At 44.4% G+C, this 20,497-nt stretch overlaps 1 protein-coding gene across 4 annotated transcripts; it reads right to left on the bottom strand.

Moving 5' to 3' along the window:
* Window positions 1–476: 476 nt before the first annotated feature.
* Window positions 477–16,306, bottom strand: glis3 (GLIS family zinc finger 3). Of its 4 annotated transcripts, XM_077020579.1 has the most exons (12): window positions 16,029–16,306; window positions 15,186–15,337; window positions 14,078–14,459; window positions 12,178–12,355; window positions 10,843–12,013; window positions 6,295–6,456; window positions 6,069–6,179; window positions 5,222–5,363; window positions 5,004–5,130; window positions 3,163–3,320; window positions 2,064–2,243; window positions 477–1,943 (listed from the first exon to the last, which is right to left on the bottom strand). In XM_077020579.1, the coding sequence occupies exons 3-12, from the start codon at window positions 14,406–14,408 to the stop codon at window positions 1,837–1,839; spliced, it is 2,667 nt and encodes an 888-aa protein (XP_076876694.1). In that variant the 5' UTR covers window positions 14,409–14,459; window positions 15,186–15,337; window positions 16,029–16,306; the 3' UTR covers window positions 477–1,836. The 4 variants fall into 4 exon arrangements, with proteins under 4 accessions (XP_076876694.1, XP_076876693.1, XP_076876695.1 ...); XM_077020578.1 differs by lacking the exon at window positions 16,029–16,306 and having other exon boundaries at window positions 15,186–15,431; XM_077020580.1 differs by lacking the exon at window positions 16,029–16,306 and having other exon boundaries at window positions 15,190–15,431.
* Between the last annotated feature and the right edge of the window lie 4,191 nt (window positions 16,307–20,497).

Here is a 20,497-nt window from a genome sequence, read left to right as displayed (position 1 = left end):
CAACAATTGATTCATTTGGCAAAATAATTCATGAATGCTTTATAACGTCGCTGTCAAGGCGGGACTTCCCATTTTGACATCAACCGCATCAAGGTTGGTGGAGGGAGCAGAGAAAGGAGCGAGGGACGAAATTACTTTCCTTTCTGCGCTCTCGTGTGTCCAACTTGATTACGTTGTAAGCTACTTACCGATGGCTCATATTAACTTACTGATTACGGAATTAGACATTTGTTCAAATATAAGTTTAGTAACTATCCACCTAACGTTAAAACAGCAAAATAACGAGTCTTAAACGCAGTTAGTGTGACTGTAATTCCAAAATGCTTTAAAAATGGCTTCTCCTAATTCTCTCCTAATATCACTTTTGCCTCCACAAAATTGTATTCCTCAGTGACGTCTAAAGCACTGTGATCGAAGCTTTGTGCTCGCGCGCGCGCTCACTCACTCAAATAAACCAATCAAGACTACAGACAAAGTAAAGTGGGCCAATGGTTTACAGTCTTGAATTTATTTTATTGTGATACTGGTACAATTCAAGTAAGATCAAACAAGTATTGTTTTATGTGGTACCTCTATGTCCTAGAGGCTTTGCATACTAATAGGCATGTGCATTTGTCAAGGGTTAAAATGTTAGGCAGAAATAAGATAAGCCCATAAGCTATTAGACTACTCTTATTTTAAACCATATTAAAATTGCAAGCAATAATTTCTAAAGCCTTTTGTTTGTTTAAATAAGGATATTGCAGGCCAGAAGGTTGTATATATTTCCTGTTCTTGGCTTCCTGCACTACTAAATGGAATTCTTGTGCATAGGATTCTGGGTAAAGATATGGAATCGCTACAAATGTAACAACACTCCTGATATGAGTGTAGTGATGTCAAGGACTCTAAATTAGCATAAATATAGAACTAAAAATGCTGCTCGCTTTATTAAATCTAATTACTGTGAGTCACATCATCACCCTTTTCTAGACGTGCTCACACGCTTGTTGCTTGACTTTGTCACAAGTGGCTCTTGTCAAAAACTTTATTGTTGGAACTGTGTTCTCTCGTTATTCATATTGATGTGATAGAATGCAGTTTGAGGTTGTGGAGTATGTCGGGCTTCAATAGACATTTAGAATGAAACGACCAAATATGGCCTATGTAATGAGTAGATGTCAGCAGGGGCACATTTTCTGTACAGGCATTTTACATGGGCTCCTTGAACCTTTTCAAATGGCCTGAAAGACAAAGCTTAGCTCTTTGATATGTTCCCAAAGACTCTTGACAGTTACACCTTTAGATGCTTTCTTTTTTGCAACCGATATGCTCCATTGTAAGTCAAAATAATAAAGGTTTTAGCTCCACAGTTATCGGTGTTGCAAAAATAGTAGGGAAACCTTTGCTTTTGTTCAAGTAATTGACTTCTGGCTCTACCAGAGAGCTGTCTCTAGGAACTTTAGAACAGAAGGATGCCTCTAACCTCACAGTGAGTTTAAACGAATACAGTGCAGTTGATGTCTTCATTATGTAGTGGTTTAATGCTTCATATAAAAACTTAAGCACCTTTCAGGCATATTTGTTTTATATTGACATACTTATCCAAGAGGGGTCATTGTCCTCCAGTGAAGCACAAAAAAAAATCACAATCCTATTTTTCAGATTGATTGGATATCAGCAATTCAAGATGTTTAGAATGATTAAGCAATGTAACATGCAAAAGAGACCATATCTTGTCTTTAGAAATACACACACAAATTAAGAAGTGCATCAGAAGCATGAAGTAGATGTACGTTCATGTGGACAGAAGAAAACATTAAGTGGCTTTCACCTTTCCATGTAGGCACAGGACAGCTAGCTTGGGCATTGATCTGGAGTGTGTATGTGAAGATAGTTGTCTTCTGTCACCGAATGGTCCCGATTCCCCAAGGGATCATCCGATCGACCCTGTTGATGGAACACTGCATTCGCAAGCATACAGCATACGCTTAGAGCTGTGGATTTCTCCCCATGGAAAGGCTCTCTATGGTAAATGAAAGGTGAGCTGCTCTGGTGTTAACATGACATGAACGCTCCCGCACCTGGGATTTGCGACAGGGGCCTGTGGTCCAGGTTGTCTCCCCTCTGAGTCGTGACTGAGGAAGCCAGACTGTCCTCCAGCCCTGGGATCTGCATCATGGAACAGGAGGCAACCAGCTTCATTGGCTGTGGTGAGTCACTGTAGGAAGGGGAACACACCGTCTGGACATGACTGGGGAAACCTGAGGAGTGTTTTGACAAACAGACACGAAAAAACACAAGAGGTTACTTTTTTTATGGGTTTTCAGTGCCATCATTAGAACATTTCAGTATCGCTTCTTTAACTTAAAAGCTCTCTCTGCCATGCCAATCATAAAAAGCACAAGCACCGTGTGGAATCTGCTCCGACATCCCCTTTTGAGCAAGAGTGTGAGCTTCGAATAAACCGGGAGCAGCCTTACACAGTACAAGCTACGGACTGTATTAGAGGGGTCTATTTTTGACTCCGCCTAACCGACAGCCATCTGTTGCTCTTGCATTAGAAGTACAGATTCATGAATCATTCAGCTGGTCTTCTGCCCCTGCTGTAAAGACCATGTGCAGCAGGAACTCTGGCTTGCATACGCATGCCGCCTCACCTAGCCCTGCCGCAAACACCCGTCAGCTAATGAGACATGGAGTCGGGATGCAATGCAGATAAGAGGGGGCGGGGGAAACAGCGGCAGCAACCCACCTACGTCGCGAAAATAAGTTTCAATTATAACATCATGCACATACATGTAGATTCCCTGTCTTCTTGTGGGTGGTCTTCTTTTCTCTCCTCACACTCAGCCTGCCTACAGCTTACACATATGTGTACATGTATGTGTGCCTACTTTACATGTTACAGGAGTTTGCTCAAATTTAGCTCTACAGCTCTGATTCTTAGAACGTGTTTTTCTTTTTCTTTCAGGAATCCTTTCTTTGCTTCTGGGAACTCACTTGTGAATTTTAATGCATTATGTGCTGGAAGATAGGTCTTAGAAGAAAACCAACCCTTCTGATGCGTTTTATTCATTTTGACATTGCAACCTTTTCCCACTCTCTATATACTGATTATGGTGTTACAGTTATTGTTATTACTACAAAATCTATTATAAACATAAACAATGAGACACGTACTGTCCTGATGTGGAGAGAGAGAGGAAGCGGAGAGGTGGGGGTATCTGGGTAGTGCACTGGGCTTTTGCCCTGCGTCCATGTGCTGGTGTGAATGAGGAGGAGGAGCAGGTTGGTGGTTGGGGGAGGAGCTTGGCTTCTGGAATCCAGGAGCGTCGAACCTGAGAAAGTGACATTTTAGAAGATCTACCGCTGGACACTGCAGCACTGCAGCATCTTCATAGATGCGAAGATCCACATTCAAAAGTCAGTTTGTACGGGGCAAGACAAACAAATCAATAGGTTATGATGCGATTCCTATTGCAAGCTCTCTGAGAACAAAGGGATGGCCTGGATGGAACATCTGCCTCAAAACTGTGGCAGTAGATGAGAAAGACTGCCCTTTTTAGAAGAATTATGAAATAAAGGGCCACAAGGATTTTACAATTGATTTAACACATAGAGAGGTAATTACAGCACTCCGCCTGTCTCACCCTTTCATCCCATTTTCTCAATTCTTTAAAGCACTTAGTGCATTTCTCCTAGCTTCTGCTTGGGGGCTGCACTATCAATTAATGGGGGGCTCTTAAGACCAGTCAGGCTGAGTACAACTTGCTCCCATTGGACGGTTGTCTTTGTGGGGTTCCCGCGGTGCGCGGCAGGCCCACCGTCGCCGCTGGAACAATCGCAGGCAGCACGCAGCCAGGAGCATCTGGCATGGCCCACGCAGGAGCGGGTCCCCTCCGGCCGTCTTTGAAGTGGGCCCCTGAAGGAACGGGTTTCCCTGGCAGTCGGTTAACGCCTGGCGTCCCTCTCTCCCCCGAGCTCCTTTGCCACAGTGGACGTGTTCGGCTCACAAAAAGCCCATTGGTGCCTTTCACGGCGAGGCAAAACGGTGCTGTATTTTAATCAGATTATTTCGACTGCGAGTTCGCAGCCATAAAGCCATGACAACCGATGCGCGAGGGCGCATTTGTTGCAGATCAGAGAATGAGCGCTGGAGCGTTTTAATCAGCCATCGCCGCCCTCTCTGCCAAGGTGAACCCAAACTGAATGCAAACTAAAAAGCAATTCAGTCCAAGGCAGGTTCCTTCATTGAGAGCAAACCAAACTGTAGTGTGGTGGTGGTGGTGGTGGTGGTGGTGGTGGGGGGGAGGGGTGGTTGTGGGAGGGGGTGCGGGTGGGGGTCACAGTGCATCAATGAGAATGGCAAGGATTATGCGGACCAATTCATCACCCTTGCAAAGAGACTCCGACAGAAGCGTATAGAAGTTAGTCCAACGTATGTGGCAGTGAGCGTTTCTCCGTCTGGCCTGATCTGCGGTTTCAAATGAGTACAAATGTACCTTCATTTCCTCTGCGTATGGCTGAGATTTAGCATGAGTAGTCCTTTTTTATTCCTTCTTTTTTTTCAACTTTCCTTTAGACATCCTGTGAACCAGCAACCAATTTTAGACTCGGCAGGAGTCTTTGAGAAGGACAGGACCGCTGCGGCTCTTCGAGTACTCAATTAAAAACCCTTATTGTCAATCATTTGCTACAGTGGTCACCATGGATTACAATGGTCTCCTTCTACTATTACCAACAACCGAATGAATAAATTAATGAATTTCTCAGCAATTCAAAGGCTTTACACATTTTTTTAGTTTGACATTGATATTCAGTTTGGGGCTTGGTTAGAGTGTTATGTTTAAACCACTTTCTTTTTTTTGTTAAATTGCTTAGTTAATATCCTATGACATTTTCCTAAGGGAATTTCATTTTGTGATTGAACAAGATAGATCACAATTCCAATGTAGCTAACATTAGCGTCATCGACTATTTGATCTAACTGCGCGGACAGTGAGCCTATAAAAAGGCGGCACCTGCAGCTGAGAGAAGGCAGGGGAGGTGGCCGCAGCCGCGCTCCGTGAGTTGACGGGTGAGCTTGGGCCACAGTGGGGAGCGGGGCGAGTCTTTGGAGGTCATCGGCCCCGCCAGCGGAGAACACACCTGTCATGCACACAGAGGAGACCAAAGGCATCCAATTCACACCACGGGCTAGCGATCGCGCTTGCGCACACGTAGACAAAACGCTCTGCACCTGCGTAAGAGTCCGTGGCCTGCCCCAGGGGTGGGCACAAGTCGCCCGGAATCAAATCCAGCATGGACAGGCTGGTCTGAAGGGGCTGAATGGACAGGCATTTGGAGAGTTCGTCTCGGGAGACCTCTGTGCTGGCTCTCAGCTGTATAACAGGGAAAAGGCGTTGAACAACACTCTGGCTGTGGCTCTGTTAATCTGCTGAAAACGGTTTTGGATCCTAATTATGCAAACTAGCTTCCTTAGCACCTTCCAAACTGACACCCGAACAAACATAGTTCCTCTTTTGGGGTTAACTATGGAAGGACAGCACATAGCCATAATATGTTAATGTTAATGCATATTAATATTGGTAGCATGTGTTCTCTTCACTTAATGTCAGCGATGTGCTTAAAAATAGCATGCTTGAATTCTAGTGTAGCTCTCGTGTTAGAATATAAGCATGCTATTTTAAGCACGTCACTGACATTAACTGAGGAAAACACATGCAACCGATACATATTATTTTCTGTTCCAGTCAAGAAGCAGCATACGTTAAGTTGCTGTATCTATGGTGATGTTTTTTTTATCTTTTCTGTGATAATGAGCTCTGCTCCTACACAAGTTATAAGTTCACCGTTTTTATCAGCGCATCTCCTGAAAACTGGTGCATGTGTATCGTAAGCACATGATGGCATGTATCTACCAAGAGAAAAACACCAGCCTATTGGCTTCCTCTTTGATTGTGATGAACTTGTATATCGCAAGGCCTCCGAGGAACCCGGTGTTTGTTGAGAAATTATTTCCTAAACGGCACGTGTAACGAGCAGATGTAGTGCCGAGATGATAATCCAGTGGCGTGTGCTCTCACCTTCTTCCGGGCCTGCTGTTCCCTGGTGGAGTGTGACTTCACGTGTTTCCGCAGAGAGCTGGGATCTGTGTAGCGCTTCAGGCAGCCCTGAATCTGGCACACGTATGGTTTCTGCACAGATATGCACAGGCACACGCATGTAGCCATGAGGCACTCCAGGAGCGCCCACGCTGAAGCTCGTTTATGGGGGCGGTGTGTGTGTGGTAGGATCCAGGCCTGGACTCACAGTGTCGAGATGTGTGCGCTGGTGCTTGGCCCGGTCGCTGGAGTTGCTGAAGGCTTTGTGGCAGCCCGGGTGTTGGCACGTGTACGGCTTCTCTCCTGTGTGGCTACGCAGGTGGATCTTTAGGTTCTCCAGACGGGAGAAAGCCTTGTGGCAGCCATCGAACTGGCCAGTGTGTGAAGAAAGACAGAGAGAGAATGTGTGAGAGAGAGAAAGACAGAAAGAAAGATATGGTGGCTTAGAAAGCAACTACTGTTGAACTGAGAATGCACTTCTGCTGGACCTGAGGGGGCCAAGCAGTGTTTCCACATGCTTTAACCAGGAGGGGGCAGTGTTCTACTGTTCAAGCCAATCAAGCACCTACACATGACTCCCGTGGTCCCACACCCTCCCTGAGCGTGATGTCTGCTTCCTGCATATCTAAAAGACTACATAAATCTGCCAAAATCTGGTAGCATAGTTAAAGAGGCCCATAAAATCCGTTTCTCTTCCTGTGCTGCTACTACACATAAGTGGTGTTTCAGCAGTGATGAGAGGCAGAAGGTCTCTCTCAGTGTGCCTCATTAGTGAAGTATCAGCGTCTGGGTTTTCCCATTTCGTCATGAAAAAAAAATCGGTATGGCTACAGTACAGTGAGATGAGCTCACCCTCGAAGCATGTAATACCCCTGCCCTGCTTGCTCTTTAGGGCCAAGTCTGCAATGTGCATTAGCCAGGCTGAAATCGCGCAAAAGCCACTGAGTTGTGAACAGAACTGATGACCTTATTTAGACTGGGGCTAGAAACGGAAACCACGCTCACTATCCAGCGTCTAATTGCGCGAGCCGAGATTGTTTTCACACCACTGCTCTCATGCCGGAGAGTCGAAATTTGTCTGAACGTTCGTTCCTTTTGCTGTTTGATTCCTTGTGAAACACTCCTGACTCCTTTTCCCTTAAGTCTTCCCAATGCAGTTTTTTTTAATGCGTAACTAGTCACACCAAATCGATCTTTCAGAGTGTGAGAACAGGCGGCTGTATGATTGGTTGTGATTGCGCATTTTTACTGCTAAGACTGTCCTGGGTGCTTAGAAACTACAGCAACCAGCTGTGTATAATCACCTTGACTGTACTCGACTGGGGGCTCCATGATTGACCCTTAATTCTACTAAACTTGTTGGCTTGCACTGTGAAGAACAAAACGATTATCCTGTCATTCCTTAATGTGGTTTTCTCACAGAGGAATGCAGTGGTGTTGGAATAATTTGCTTCCCTGGGGAGCAGTTTGTTGCGTCTGCATTAACCGATGTCCACAAAATATAGGACATGTCACTTTGGCTGTGTTTGTAAAGGAAATAAATAAATAACCGAATGAAAGCAAGAGCCAGTGCAGCTTGGCACCAAGTTTAGTGGAGACAGCTACTCAGTTCCTCTGCCATCGTCTTTGGCTTCTCTTAGACCAGCTCCTCATTACATGATGTTTGTGTGAGAAGCCGAGTGTCTGGAATTGGGATTAAACACTTGGTTATCAAAGAAACCAGGGAATGGATGCTGCTGCTTCGTAGTCTTTTCACGCGAATGGAAAATAATCTCTCAAAATGTGAAATAAAAGAGAACCCAGCAAGTATTCTGCTTAATTGCTACTTCTAAATGGCTGTACACTGAATGTTTACTGGTGTTGAGATACTGAGATGTGTCTAAAAGAAGCCATGCATTTTCACTGTGCTTGGCTTTTTATCCTGTCAAGGGCTCTCCACTTTATAACAAACAGATATTGAATCCTGAAATGATAACTGCTATCTGCTTTAATCACTATTTACTCATTAGGGGGCTAAACTAGCTCAGCACGACCACGGCAGCCCGCCGAGCACAAGGGGAACGTGAGGCGGGAGAAAAGCGGCCGGATCAATAAGCATTCGGATCAGGACCATGGTGAAAACACACCACGACACAAGGAGTGCACGCCTGGAGGAGCCTTTCACATCTGTTTAATAATGCTCCAGACCCACGACAGCTCCTCAGAAAGGCCGTGGGGCTGAAAAGACATGGGCAACGCGGCGATGCGGCTACAGCGCACGGCCTGGAGGCACAGCCAGCCCACTGACACGCCGTGGCAGGCAGCCATGGCCTGCCGCAAAATGGCACCCTTGTCCCATGCCAGGCAGTCAGTCTGCTAACATCTCTCCCTCTCGTCCTTCCTTTGATTCAGGCCAAGTCCTGGCTTCTGTGACACATCAACAACAAACTGCCCCCCCACGCCCTGTCCCCCACCCCCCACCCCACCAATATTGTTTATTGCCATGGCAATCTTTGGACATTTTCAAGTGGTCTGAGTAGTTGGGGGTAGTTTATGGCAAATAAAATAACTGCGTGTTGTAAAACAGCAGAATGGAACAGCGAATCAGCTTGAATGTAATTAGTCATCGGAAGATGATGTGTCAAGATAAAGGTGATTTGAGGTAACAGTGGATCAACACCCATATTCTTATGAACAAAGGCTTGTCACTTCAGGGATAAAAGGCACTTGTTAAAAAAAATCAAACAATAAAGCAAGACTTGCTTCTGGATGCCAGTATACTTTCCCTCCCTACATTTGTTTAACACCGCCAAACCTAGCAGGTCACATGATTAGCGTAGCATTCAGTACCTCAGACAGGGCCAGAATTTCAAGTTTCTCAGGGTATACGAGCCAAGCAAATCACCACAAATGTTCTTAGGGTCAAGACATCTCCATCTACATCTCAAAGTGTAAAACATTCTGTTTAACCTGACTACCTTCTTATCGGTTGGAAATTCAAAGCAAAGCCAAATTTGCTACTAAAACATTAGTTGGTAGTGCATGAGAGACAGGCATAATTTAGAGCTGTAAGAGGAAACAAAATATGATTTCCTCCAGTTTCTGATGAAGGGGAGGAAAAAAAAAAACAGAAGACAGTCAATAACAGCTGCTGGATCAGACATACGACTTAAATAACGATCTTTAAAGATCCCTGCCAAAGCTCCTGACAGCGTGCTTTTCAAGCTGCTATTTCTGGTGGACAGCCCAAAGTTTCCACTGGCTTCCATGGTAACCCTGATCACGATTACCTGCTCTTCTGATACAAAAGAGAGTTGTTATTGCCGCACTGCAGTCTATTGTCTGATGCAGTATGAATTGATGAGGAGTTATGGAGGGATAATTGTGATAACTAATGATATTCTGCAACAGGAATATGTGATAAACAGGAAATATCACAACTAAAAAATGACTTTTTAAAAATATCTCAAAAGAAAAGAAAACATATCTTAAAGATATCCTAAAAGACTACAGCTTGAGTACAACCTCTATGTACAAATATATATAAATATATTTTTATATATAGATATATATAAGTAAAAAGCAAGCTCACATTCAGAGATTATGACTCAACAAGCTGAGACACGTTTTGGCTGGCTCTCTGCTATTGTGAACTGTAATAGGATCTATTTAATACCAATTTCAAAGTACACATATCTTTTTGGTCATTCAGGTCTGGCTTGTTTGGATTTTATATTATTTGTGGGAGAAACTGACCTTATTATAAATCTTTGACAAAAGCTGGTTGCCTTCTTATGGCTAAGGAAAACTTCCGCAAATGACAAAAGACCACAGAAAGCGAATGGAGATTTTCAGCTTGGGTAGTGGCTGTGACCGTTTTCCTCCTCTTTGGTCTGTAATTATGCGCTTGACAAAACCATCCAACTGTTCTGGGCTCCATGGCAACAGGGGCAGTTTTAAGTAATGAGTAAGTGTTTGGAGAGAAAGGTCGACCACAGGTATGTGTGCCATTAATGATTGCCAAGATCAGACGAGGCAAGAAATGACCATAGACGGCCGTTTTACGAACCTCAACTTGTTGACTCTCACAGAAACGTCTGAGGCAGGGGATGGATCTCCTTGTTCTGGTGTCTATACAGGCCTCTGGCTCTGAGGTAAAACGTGTAGCTGTATCCACAGAAATAACTCTCACTGGTGTTAAATAAAAGCCTATAAAGGTAAGATGGTTGTAACTTGGAGCCTGTTGACATCTAGGCCGAACCCTCTGGCAGGATCTCGACTACTGACAGCCCGTCCAGCTCAGAGAAGTCAGTGGCGGGAAGCAGAGTGTTTCTCTGCCAGTGCTTAAGTAGATGTCCTGTGTGTGTGTGTGTGTGTGTGTGTGTGTGTGTGTGTGTGTGTGTGTGTGTGTGTGTGAATCATCAGAGACTCCTGCTAATGAGCCAAAGGCCAAAGCTACAAAAGGAAAATCCACCTAAAGTTGAAGAGCAGCACTGCGTAGATTCAGCATGATGACATATTACAGCACACCATTGACTTTTAACTGGATGGCATCTTAAATAGTTTGGAAGTCCCAAACTTTGTTTCAAATAGTAAAAGTCCAATTTAAATGCTTTGGTAGCCTTAGAATAAGAATAATCCTACCTAGGAGCCCCATGAGGTTTAGAGACATGGTAGAGACTGGAAGGCTAGAGTCATATTATATCTTTGAAATCTAAGGATGGATATATGTTAATCAGAGTAACGGCACAGGCATTTTAGGTCAGAGACTGCATACCATGCATTTGTTGGGTTTCTCCCCAGAATGTACCCTCATGTGGATCAGGAGTTTGTACCGAGCATTGAAAGGCTTCTGTCTCCGTGGACATCCTGCCCAGAAGCAGGTGAAGTCCTCTCCTTTGCGCTGTTCGACATGCAGCTTCTCAATATGCTTGACCAGCTCCTCTTTGTGGCCATAGGTGGCGCTACAGTCCAGCCAACGGCAGCAGTGCACCCCGTTGAAATCATCGAGCTCACCCTCTTCCTCCTCCAGCATGGGGCATAGAGCCAGGGGAAGAATGCCAGGATTGTCCGCAGGTGGCAGAGACTTCTGATCTGTATGGTTCCGAGCACGTCCCAGGTGACCACCATGTGATCGATGTACATGGTGGGAATAATAGGGGGGCGGAGCTACCCGGGGGGGGCCGAGGGGCTCGATGGTGGCTGTCATTCCAAGCTGAGGCTGTTCAGGCATTGGCAGGCTGTTTTGTGGGATGGCGTTAGCTGCCACTGCGGTGTTGATTATTGGGAACTCTTGTTCAGGCAAAAACTGATGCTCCACCACCAGATTGCTCCCTCCTGATTGGTTGTCATGGGAACCCGATTCTTCCAACCTCCGCATGCAGGAGGCCACTGTTTCTGGGTGGCAGTAACTGCTTAAGGCCTCGGCAAGCGCGGAGCCAACTTTGGGACTTGGGCTAATGAAGCTGGGATTAGGGATACATCTTCCCTTGACGCCCAGAAGATGCCCACATACCTCAGACTGCAGGGGAGAGGGAGTTGGCTGGGTGGCTGGAGAACTCTGAGAACCCACAATGTAAGCCACCAGTGAGGTGGGTGAGGTTCGAATAATGGAGTTCAGGTCAATGGCGATGCCGTCAGACAGGGGCGAAACCGACAGGGCCCTTTTTTTTGCGCGTCCGGAGTGGCGGGGGCTGTGGGCGTCCTCCTGAAACAGATAAGCGGGAAGAGAAGTTGGGTTGGAGGCACTGGTGGCCCCAGACATCGCAGTGCATAGTGGGATGTTAAGAGGCTCCACTCCGTCGGCCGTCTGGCTGGAGCTGTTCGACTGCCCGAGCGGCGGAAGCACCCGATAGCCATAAGGCCAGTCCAGCTTGCTGCTCCGTATCGACTGGCTCTCAGCAAGGCTGAGGGTGGTGGAAGCCAAGGACTCCCTGGACAGCACAGACCTGCACCAGTGCACAAGCATTGACTTCTCAGCTGCAAAGTTGACTGATCCAGTCCGTATCATGACCAGAACATTCACGGATTATCAAGAGGAAAAAAAAAAAGGAAAGTAAGATTTTTACAATTGTTTGTTTGGTTCATCATCCAAATGTTTGGTCTACTTTACCTGGCATCTGTGAAAGGCACAAAAAGGCCAAGAGAGTGTGGAGGAGCCACGGAGACTTGGATGGTGGCTGGGCACACAGGCCGAAGGCTCTGCACAACCATAGCACTGCTCGTCACCTGCAGGTTTGATACCCCACTCTGTCTCAGCAGCTTTCCATTTGACACTAGTAACTGAGAACCTGGGAAACAGCAGACGGAAAGCCATTTTACATTCATACATATTTTAATTGTTGCTATAAAGGAGATATTTTAAAATAAACATTTTTTATTTTAGTTTGTGGTCTCAGAGAATAAAGACTAGAAATGCAGACTATGAGAGACCAAGGAGTCCAAATATCAAACTTCAAGCTGATTTATATAAAAAAAAAAAAACATTAAGCACTATTAAGTCCTGATTAGTTCATTCAATAAAATGTGTCATCATATGACGTTACTATAATACAACATTATGATAAAGAGCTGGTGATGTAATTCTGTCAGCCCATTAATTAATTTCTATTCTCCCTTCAAACGTCTTGCTCCCATTGCTAGATTTATTCTCATTTCTCATTCTTTACATTTAGAATCATATTAATTTAATGTTGGACTGGAGTAGGCTACTATACTGGAAACTGGCAAATATATCTCACAACTTGGACATGGTGATTTAATGAAATACCGTCCAACTCTTCTCAAATCGCCTGTGACACTAAATATTTACTGAGGACATTCACGCTTCCAGATAAAGTGATACAGATCACTGTGAAAGGCCTATGGTTATAAAAGCACAATAAATATCACCTTTCTTCCATTTCATTTTATAATAGTTGTTTCTGGCAGGTTTATTAAATCTTTGTTGGCCATAAACAAGCACACATCCTTTTTTGACTGATAAAAAAAAACACAAGAATGCCCATGAAAATCCCAAACCTGTGGAGCCCGGAGAGACCGTTCTGCTCTGTTAATTACTAATGACATTTCTTTCTTTCTTTGGCCATGGCCCATTTAGAAGCAATCTTTCTGCTTGGGTAATTATCAAAATATGAAAGAACGGTTTTGGAGGGAGAAAGCATAGTGGTGTTTGCTGGACAATACTGAAGTATAAAATCCAGTTTGGAAATCAACAGTGTTATTACTCTGGGAAGTCAAGGCTAAATTATGCTGTGAAAGAAGTCCTGATGAATGTATTAGACTTAGAATTAGACTGTGTCTGTGATCTCTCATTTCGATGGAACACATTTCACATGGAGGTTTGCTATTACTTCATTAATGCTGAAGCATTTTAACAGCTCGTTTTTCAAAGAGCGAATAATTTCAACACTGGTTTATTATTAAAGTGAGTCAGTATGCTGGATGATGGTCAAAACATGAATGTTTATGTTGTTTTATGTAACATACTGAGAGGTAACATTACGGTGTTTACAAAAGATGGCAACGTTGGACTGTACCCTATCTCTCAAGGACCATCATGTCCCATGTTCCAGATCACTGGGCTGAGAAATATGGAAAGACTGGGACAGGCACGAAGGCATGGAGATTGCCTATTTGATTTGAAACGACACACCGTTGATACATTTCCTATTTATGAATTATGAACTCCATCTACTCTTTCAAGATCCGACATGGTGACATATTTTATCATGGAGCCTAGATAAATGAAATGGGAAAACTCCAGTGTGTGAAAAAGTCAGCCTTTGATCTTAATGATGTCATTATTAGTTTTAGCATTTTTCTCAATCCAGATCAGTTTATAATCTAGATAGGACTTGCATTCCATCACTGCATCAAGAGCATAAACCCATTCTCAGTGTTACAGTGTGATTTCCATATCAGTAGATCTGGTTCATTACAGTGTGATTTCAACATCAGTAGATCTGGTTTATTACTGTGTGATTTCAACATCAGTAGATCTGGTTTATTACCTTTAATACCACTCTGCGGGTCATCGGGCCTCACCACACCTGGATTGCTGGGTGGGCCCAGAAGGGACGGTTGCCCCGACGATCGTGAGAGGCTGAGGTTGCCGTGGTGCTTCCCGTTGGTAAGCACTTGCCTGCGTAGGCTCAGAGCGGGCAGGGCACTGGCGTTCCCCGCTGCAGAGCCGGGCATGGGGCCTGGGGCGCCATTTTGTGGGGGTGAGTGGGGGCATCCGGCACGCACCCGGATATGGGGCGCCTGCGGCCCAGTGGTGGCACCCAGAGACTCGGGCACGCCGGAGGGAGAGACCAGAAGGTTGCAGGCTTTCCCATTCATTTCCCTTAGCACTGCTTCAGGCAAAGACAGTGGTGGGCCAGAGGCAGCATTCTGATGAGCAGAACGGAACGCGGATTCAGCGTGAATTAGAGAGCACACATAATGCTGATGGGCTTTAAAATGATAATTAGAGCAAATGCAGAGAATGACTGTTGAAAATGAATATATTTAAATGATTTAATTTAGATTTGCAATGTCTCTCTCCATTAATCTTTTGTGATAATATAATTTTCGAGTCCATTAATGCTGTATGACAGGTTATGATCTTGGAGACGAGCGAAATTTAGCTAATGAGAGTTTCGCACCGTATCTAATACCACGATCATAGTGACCTTACTTGTATGGCTGACATGCTGATAGATTTTGTGGTCAAGATAAGAGAGTGAGGGAAAGTCTTCTCGTGGATGAGACCAACATGAAAATATGTTTCGAATTCCTCGTATATAGACTTTGATTTCTTTAGTTCGCTTTGAATCTATTCTTCATTCGTCACAAGAAATTCGTTCACATAACCTCTCAACATAGCCTATTGTATAAAAAACGATTTTTTAAAATAGTCTTTTCAGGCATTCATGAAAAAGTTTTTTGATTGCTTATGTGGAACGTCACCGCATTATTTTGGTTTAGGCGAGCTGTTACGTTCAAAGACAGCGCTACGACGTACATAAGAATCAAAGAATAAAAGTACTTAAGAATAAAAAAGCAGTATCCACAATAAAGTAATTAAAACTTATGTTTAAAATGTGAGTTAGGAAGGGGAAAGTGAGTTTAACCTACCTACCTGGGAAGTCCTCGGTGTTCTCAGACCTCGAGGTGAAACATTCAGCGCGCACCTTGTTCGGAATGGAATGCCGAAGATGACAGCACGTTAAACGACATCGTGAATTATATTTCACTGGGTATTTGTGATTTTAACTGTTATTTCATATCTGGAAAAGACAGAATAAAAGAAGGGTGAAAGTAGAAAAAGAAAGTTATTCCGTCACCGGTGTTTCCAACTTCAATGAAACTTGGCAATTAAAGATTAAGCTCTTGTCTGTCTGTACCTTTGTGTCAGTACGTGAGCGTAGCGGTCAGCGTTGCCAGGGGCGGGTATAGGTTTTTGGTTACCCTTTTACCCCTCAGAGATTTTCCACAACTTTGATTCAACCATCCCCCTCGTAATGGCATAATGTTGTCTATAGAACTTTTTCTTAGTTAATTATAAGGATTGGGACATTCGTGTCTGTATTTGACATATACTTAGTCGTTTAAAGGCCATAGTAGGTGCTGATTGATTTCACTTCATCTATGATGCATGCAGTGACCTATGCATGCGGTGATAGTGTGGGATGTAATTATCAGTGATGCATTTTCCCATGCCGTCCCGTTTTCTTGGAATGTCCTAGTGTTAATAGACAGTGTAATTTGCACATAACTTACACATTCACAGATAACGTACTTAATGCACGTTTGATGATTTGATTTGATGATGCATTGATTTATACTAATGTAACCTAACATATCAAAATCCAGATTTATTTATTTTTTCGCATAGTTTATCTCCACGAAATGCGTTGAATGCTCAGGGTGTGCCGAGATCTGTTTGGGCACAACTGATATGCCAAATATAACTGATACCTGCGTAATGGTCCTCTCGTCCGCCCCTGAGCCACAGTTGCGCACGGCATTGTGAGCTGCCTTTCTGCGCGCACTTTGAGTGTTTGCTCAGAGAGTTCTGCTTCTTGTTGGCATGGCAACTTCATTGTTTGTTCTAGGGCGACTCGGGAGCGCTTGCCCAGGAATCAAAAAAGAAAACTCCCCAGAATCAGCCATCATAATGGCAGCTCGGCATGAAAGTGTAACTCGGACAAAGGACGTTCAACATGTATGACAGGCAAAAAAGGACCTACTTGTGTACAGTGAGATGATTTCGTGGCTGGACTGCAATTCTCTAATGGTGATGATAACACCCTGCAGTATTAAACCCCGTAGGATTGATTACTGTGTTTGAAATAAAGAGTGGCCTCTAGTGGAAACTCCTGGAAAGAGCACTCTGCAAAAACGGAGTGGTGTGTGCAGGGCCGGAGTGGGACACTTTTTCAGCCCGGGAGTTTTATGACCAAATCCGGCCCAAAATTATTGTCCCCTCCCAATCGGCCCAAACTAGAGATTGACATGAGCCGGCCCATCGGGAATCCTCCCGAATCTCCCGATTAGCCACTCCGGCTTTGGGTGTGTGTCTAGCATGCCTTCGCCGACCTGCCACCTCTAATCTAGCGCATTGCGAACTCGCCTGGAATCGTTCTTTGTTGTGTCAGATTTCTACTCAAGGAATCGGTACAGTTGGGCATTTTTTCCTGTCCCTACATATTTATTTCCAAAACATCTGACCAGTGATAACGAGGAACTTCATCACGGCAGTCCTTTACTCCCGTCGGTAGTATACGCAGAAATACTCCGATGGCTCGTAGGGGTGTCACTAAAACCTCAACCAGCAGAGGGCAGTGTAAGTACAGAAACAGGCTGTAGTATTGGATGGCTACCCTGTGACCACTCTACTACCATTTCATCACCTGCTGGAGCCCACACAAGGCTCAGCAGGGGATTATGGCAATATGATTGTGTTAGAGAGAGATAGAAGGGTGAGAGACAGCGATAGAGATGTGTTATTACGTCTGTTGTATCATTTCTAAATGTAGCCAATCATAGTGTTAATCTATATCTGTGTCATTTCTCCCTTTGTATTAGTCGTGTAGGCTACAAAGAAATGCTTGCTATTATTGCTCAAGTCTGAGAGTACTCCGCGTCAAATGTAAATGGACAGTTTTCGCTACGCTCCGTTAGTGACAGTGCAAGCTGATCGGTGAAGTGTTTCATTAATTTCTTCATTCAGTGTCTTTCAACACACCGAGCTGTAACCACCACTTTAGATGTGGTTTTTGATAGGACTGAGTGTCAAGATTTGTAAGAAAGAAACAAAACACATCGTGAAGTTACCTAGAAATAAGACCCGGGCGCCATTTTACGCGACCCTTTGAATGACTGCGGTTGCCGTCGGCAAAACCTTGTGCCCTTTTGCTGCCACAGGTCTCTCCCTCTCATTACCCGAGTTTCTGCAATGCCTGTCCTTGTGTCCTCGGCTGAATTTCTCCAAGCGTCCCCCACCTCCACCCACCCCCAAAGCCTTGAAGAAACAGTAGTGGGGTTTCAAAGTGATTAGCGGCAAGAGCCATCCCCTCTGCTTTTAAAGGTTCAGAGAGCTTATTTTCTCTCTTGCGCGGCTAATGTCACCTGCTGTGTGAATGTCAAGGTAATGAGCAGCGCGAGCAACGCTCCATGCGCCCCGTGTCCCAGCCGCCTCATCAAGGCGGAGGCCGTAGCCGGAGTTTCACTTCTCCACCTTGTTCTCTTTTCCTCAGTCATTCGGAGTCATTCGGCGGGGCTCGAAGGAATGCTACGATCCACTAATAGCAAGCTAACCTTGTGGATAATGAGCGTAAAACGAATTTTGCTGTTCTACTATACGATTATACTTAATTCTGAGACATGGTAACAGTTGGGGTGAAAAATTCCTTTAATGTATTTATATATTTTCTCAAAATATACCAGCTATTGGATACATGGACAGCATACTGCGGGAAGACCACGGATATTAAAGTTCCCCAGTGGCTTCTCCTTTGCACTGTAGCCTATTGTTTTACTCTGGTCGTTGTGAGTAGATGATACCAATTAAAGTACAGCTGACTACTCTGTCGAGAGAGCCGTTGGGCAGAGACAGTGTTTTGTATTTGGGAAATGCTCTAGGGTATGCCCTGTAGCACAATTAACCCGACTGATTCTGGTTATAAAGGACATTGCAGGGACCACAGCCCTTGTGATTTTCATCTCTTGCTGACTTTACTGGCACATCTACAGGATCTACAGTAATGCAGGGAAATGATGTGGTAATCCGCTGAAATCAGCTTACAGTCACAGACAGCAGCAGATTCATTTGAGATAAAACGGATCGTGTCCGTTTTCATGAAAAATGAAAATCAAAAGATAGACATCAAAAAGATAAGGTTCTGAAGGTTCTGTCATGTACCCTAGTGGTAGAGCATGTGGTTTGTGTCACTTTGATGGGCTAGATCCCTCGTGGTAAATATGTGTATATAGATTTATATGTGTGTGTGTGTGTGTGTGTGTGTGTGTGTGTTGAAACATTTCAATGCTGTTTACATCTCAACACTGGCAGTTCACATAAAGGTGCAAAGTGCAGCTTTCATAAAACACAATAAAACACTGAAAAAATGTAAACATCAGAATCTGTTTGTGTATGTGCTGTGTGCGTGTTAGTGACAGAAAGACTTTTTCTTGAACATTCTGTAATGTCAACCTTCACCCACCAAGTCTCTTTCAGGTTCTGTGAGCCATGTTTTTCTAATTAAAAGTGTCGCAAACAATGTTGTTAACAACTGACCCGTTTCTTGTAGAGCCACTTTGGGTCAGGGGAGTTGAACAGCCCTCAGTATGTGATTCCACTTTGTTCCTATGGTCACCGAGTATCATGCACAACGACCAGCAACAAGGAGCATTTGCTGCAGAATATGCTGAGGAGAAATAAGACAAAATGTCAACCGCAAGGTGCTTTAATAGTCATGTCCGTGACTTTGACAGTTGCGCCGGCATAGACCAGTGGTAGCCTAAGGGCACATGATATGGTGGAGGGGAGAGAAGTTGCGTGGTACTTTAGAACAGGCTGGGAGTTAGCAGGTTCCTGAGCTGGTATTTGGGTGCAGCTACCCATTGTTCACCATACGATGTCAGGTATTTCAGCTGAAGGTGTGTCGTTAGCCCCCTGCTGGCCGCCTCCTGGTCTGGACCTTCTCCCATTCGTCTTCATTAAGAGAGACATTGACTGGGTCTCGGAGAGCAGATGGTCATTAATGTGCCCACCCTGTCCGGAGGGACGCTACCTGGAGGTCACGCGCCATGGTGTTGTGTCCTGGAATGTAGGGGGACCCCAAAAGCATGCACCACATGGAACCGATGCCAAGATAAACTGGTGTCTTTTCTAGCCTCTCCAATTGGCCAGATGGCTTCATTTCATTGTTGATGATAGTGGCTTCAGATTTGGTTGAAATCTGGGTTAGCGACTGATCACTGAGCCACTGTCAACATGAAGACATCTAGAAGGTTGCGGTGCTTTTAACGGTGCTTTACATGGACAGCCACCGTCTAGGTTGTGATGGGAAGATTGGACCAAGCACAGTCGAGGGTTGAAAACAAGGTGTATAAACACAAATAAGCCAAGCTGTCGTTTAATCTGAACCACACAAGGACAGGAATTTTCAAATGAATGGTACAGACAACATGCTAGGGTGTAAGAAGACTTCAGAATTGGCAAGCTATATGAAATAAAGGGTTATATGAAACAAAGCTAGTAAAAAGCAATTTTACCTCTGAATATTATGCCTCACACAATACATACTGGGGACAAAACGTGATAAAGGATTTAAATATGGAATTAACTAATTTATGTTTACAAACACAGATAACAGGCGAAACATTGTGGGGCCAGGACAACTTAGCAGTACATGTTGGCTGATAAAGGGGCCAAACACTGACAAGAGTTTTCATTGTGAAAGGAAGCTAACATTGATCAGGGCTTGAGTTTCAGGTAGACTGCTCTCAAGAAGTGCACAAGAAGGATTTGCTTCATCAAGAGGAACAGTGTAGAAAACAACATGACACAATATACCAAATTGCACACTGTGGTTGCGCACCAGAGCTCACCGACATGGTTTGACTGGCACTTAACAGGTAGATGCCAAAACTGCAGCCCCAAGATTTACTGCAGAATACTGTATAAGAACTCAAACTGTGTAAGTCTGTAATGACAAAAACTCCACGTTGTGAGTCTCACAGAGCAGGAATTTAGACAGCTCTGCTGTACAGAAACCTCTTACATGCAAGGTCATCAAACTAGAGCAACTGCATCCAAAGTATGGAGTTCTGAACCATGAGAATGTTTATTATGGTCTGATGCACCGTATTTGAGCTGTTCTCGTATGATAGGTGTTTCCATTGGAGAAAGCTCAAGGATGTCTTTGACCTACAATCCACTG

This window comes from Brachyhypopomus gauderio, chromosome 10 (genome assembly GCF_052324685.1).
Source record: "Brachyhypopomus gauderio isolate BG-103 chromosome 10, BGAUD_0.2, whole genome shotgun sequence".
NCBI classification, from domain to species: domain Eukaryota; kingdom Metazoa; phylum Chordata; class Actinopteri; order Gymnotiformes; family Hypopomidae; genus Brachyhypopomus; species Brachyhypopomus gauderio.
This window is presented reverse-complemented; position numbering and strand designations above follow the sequence as displayed.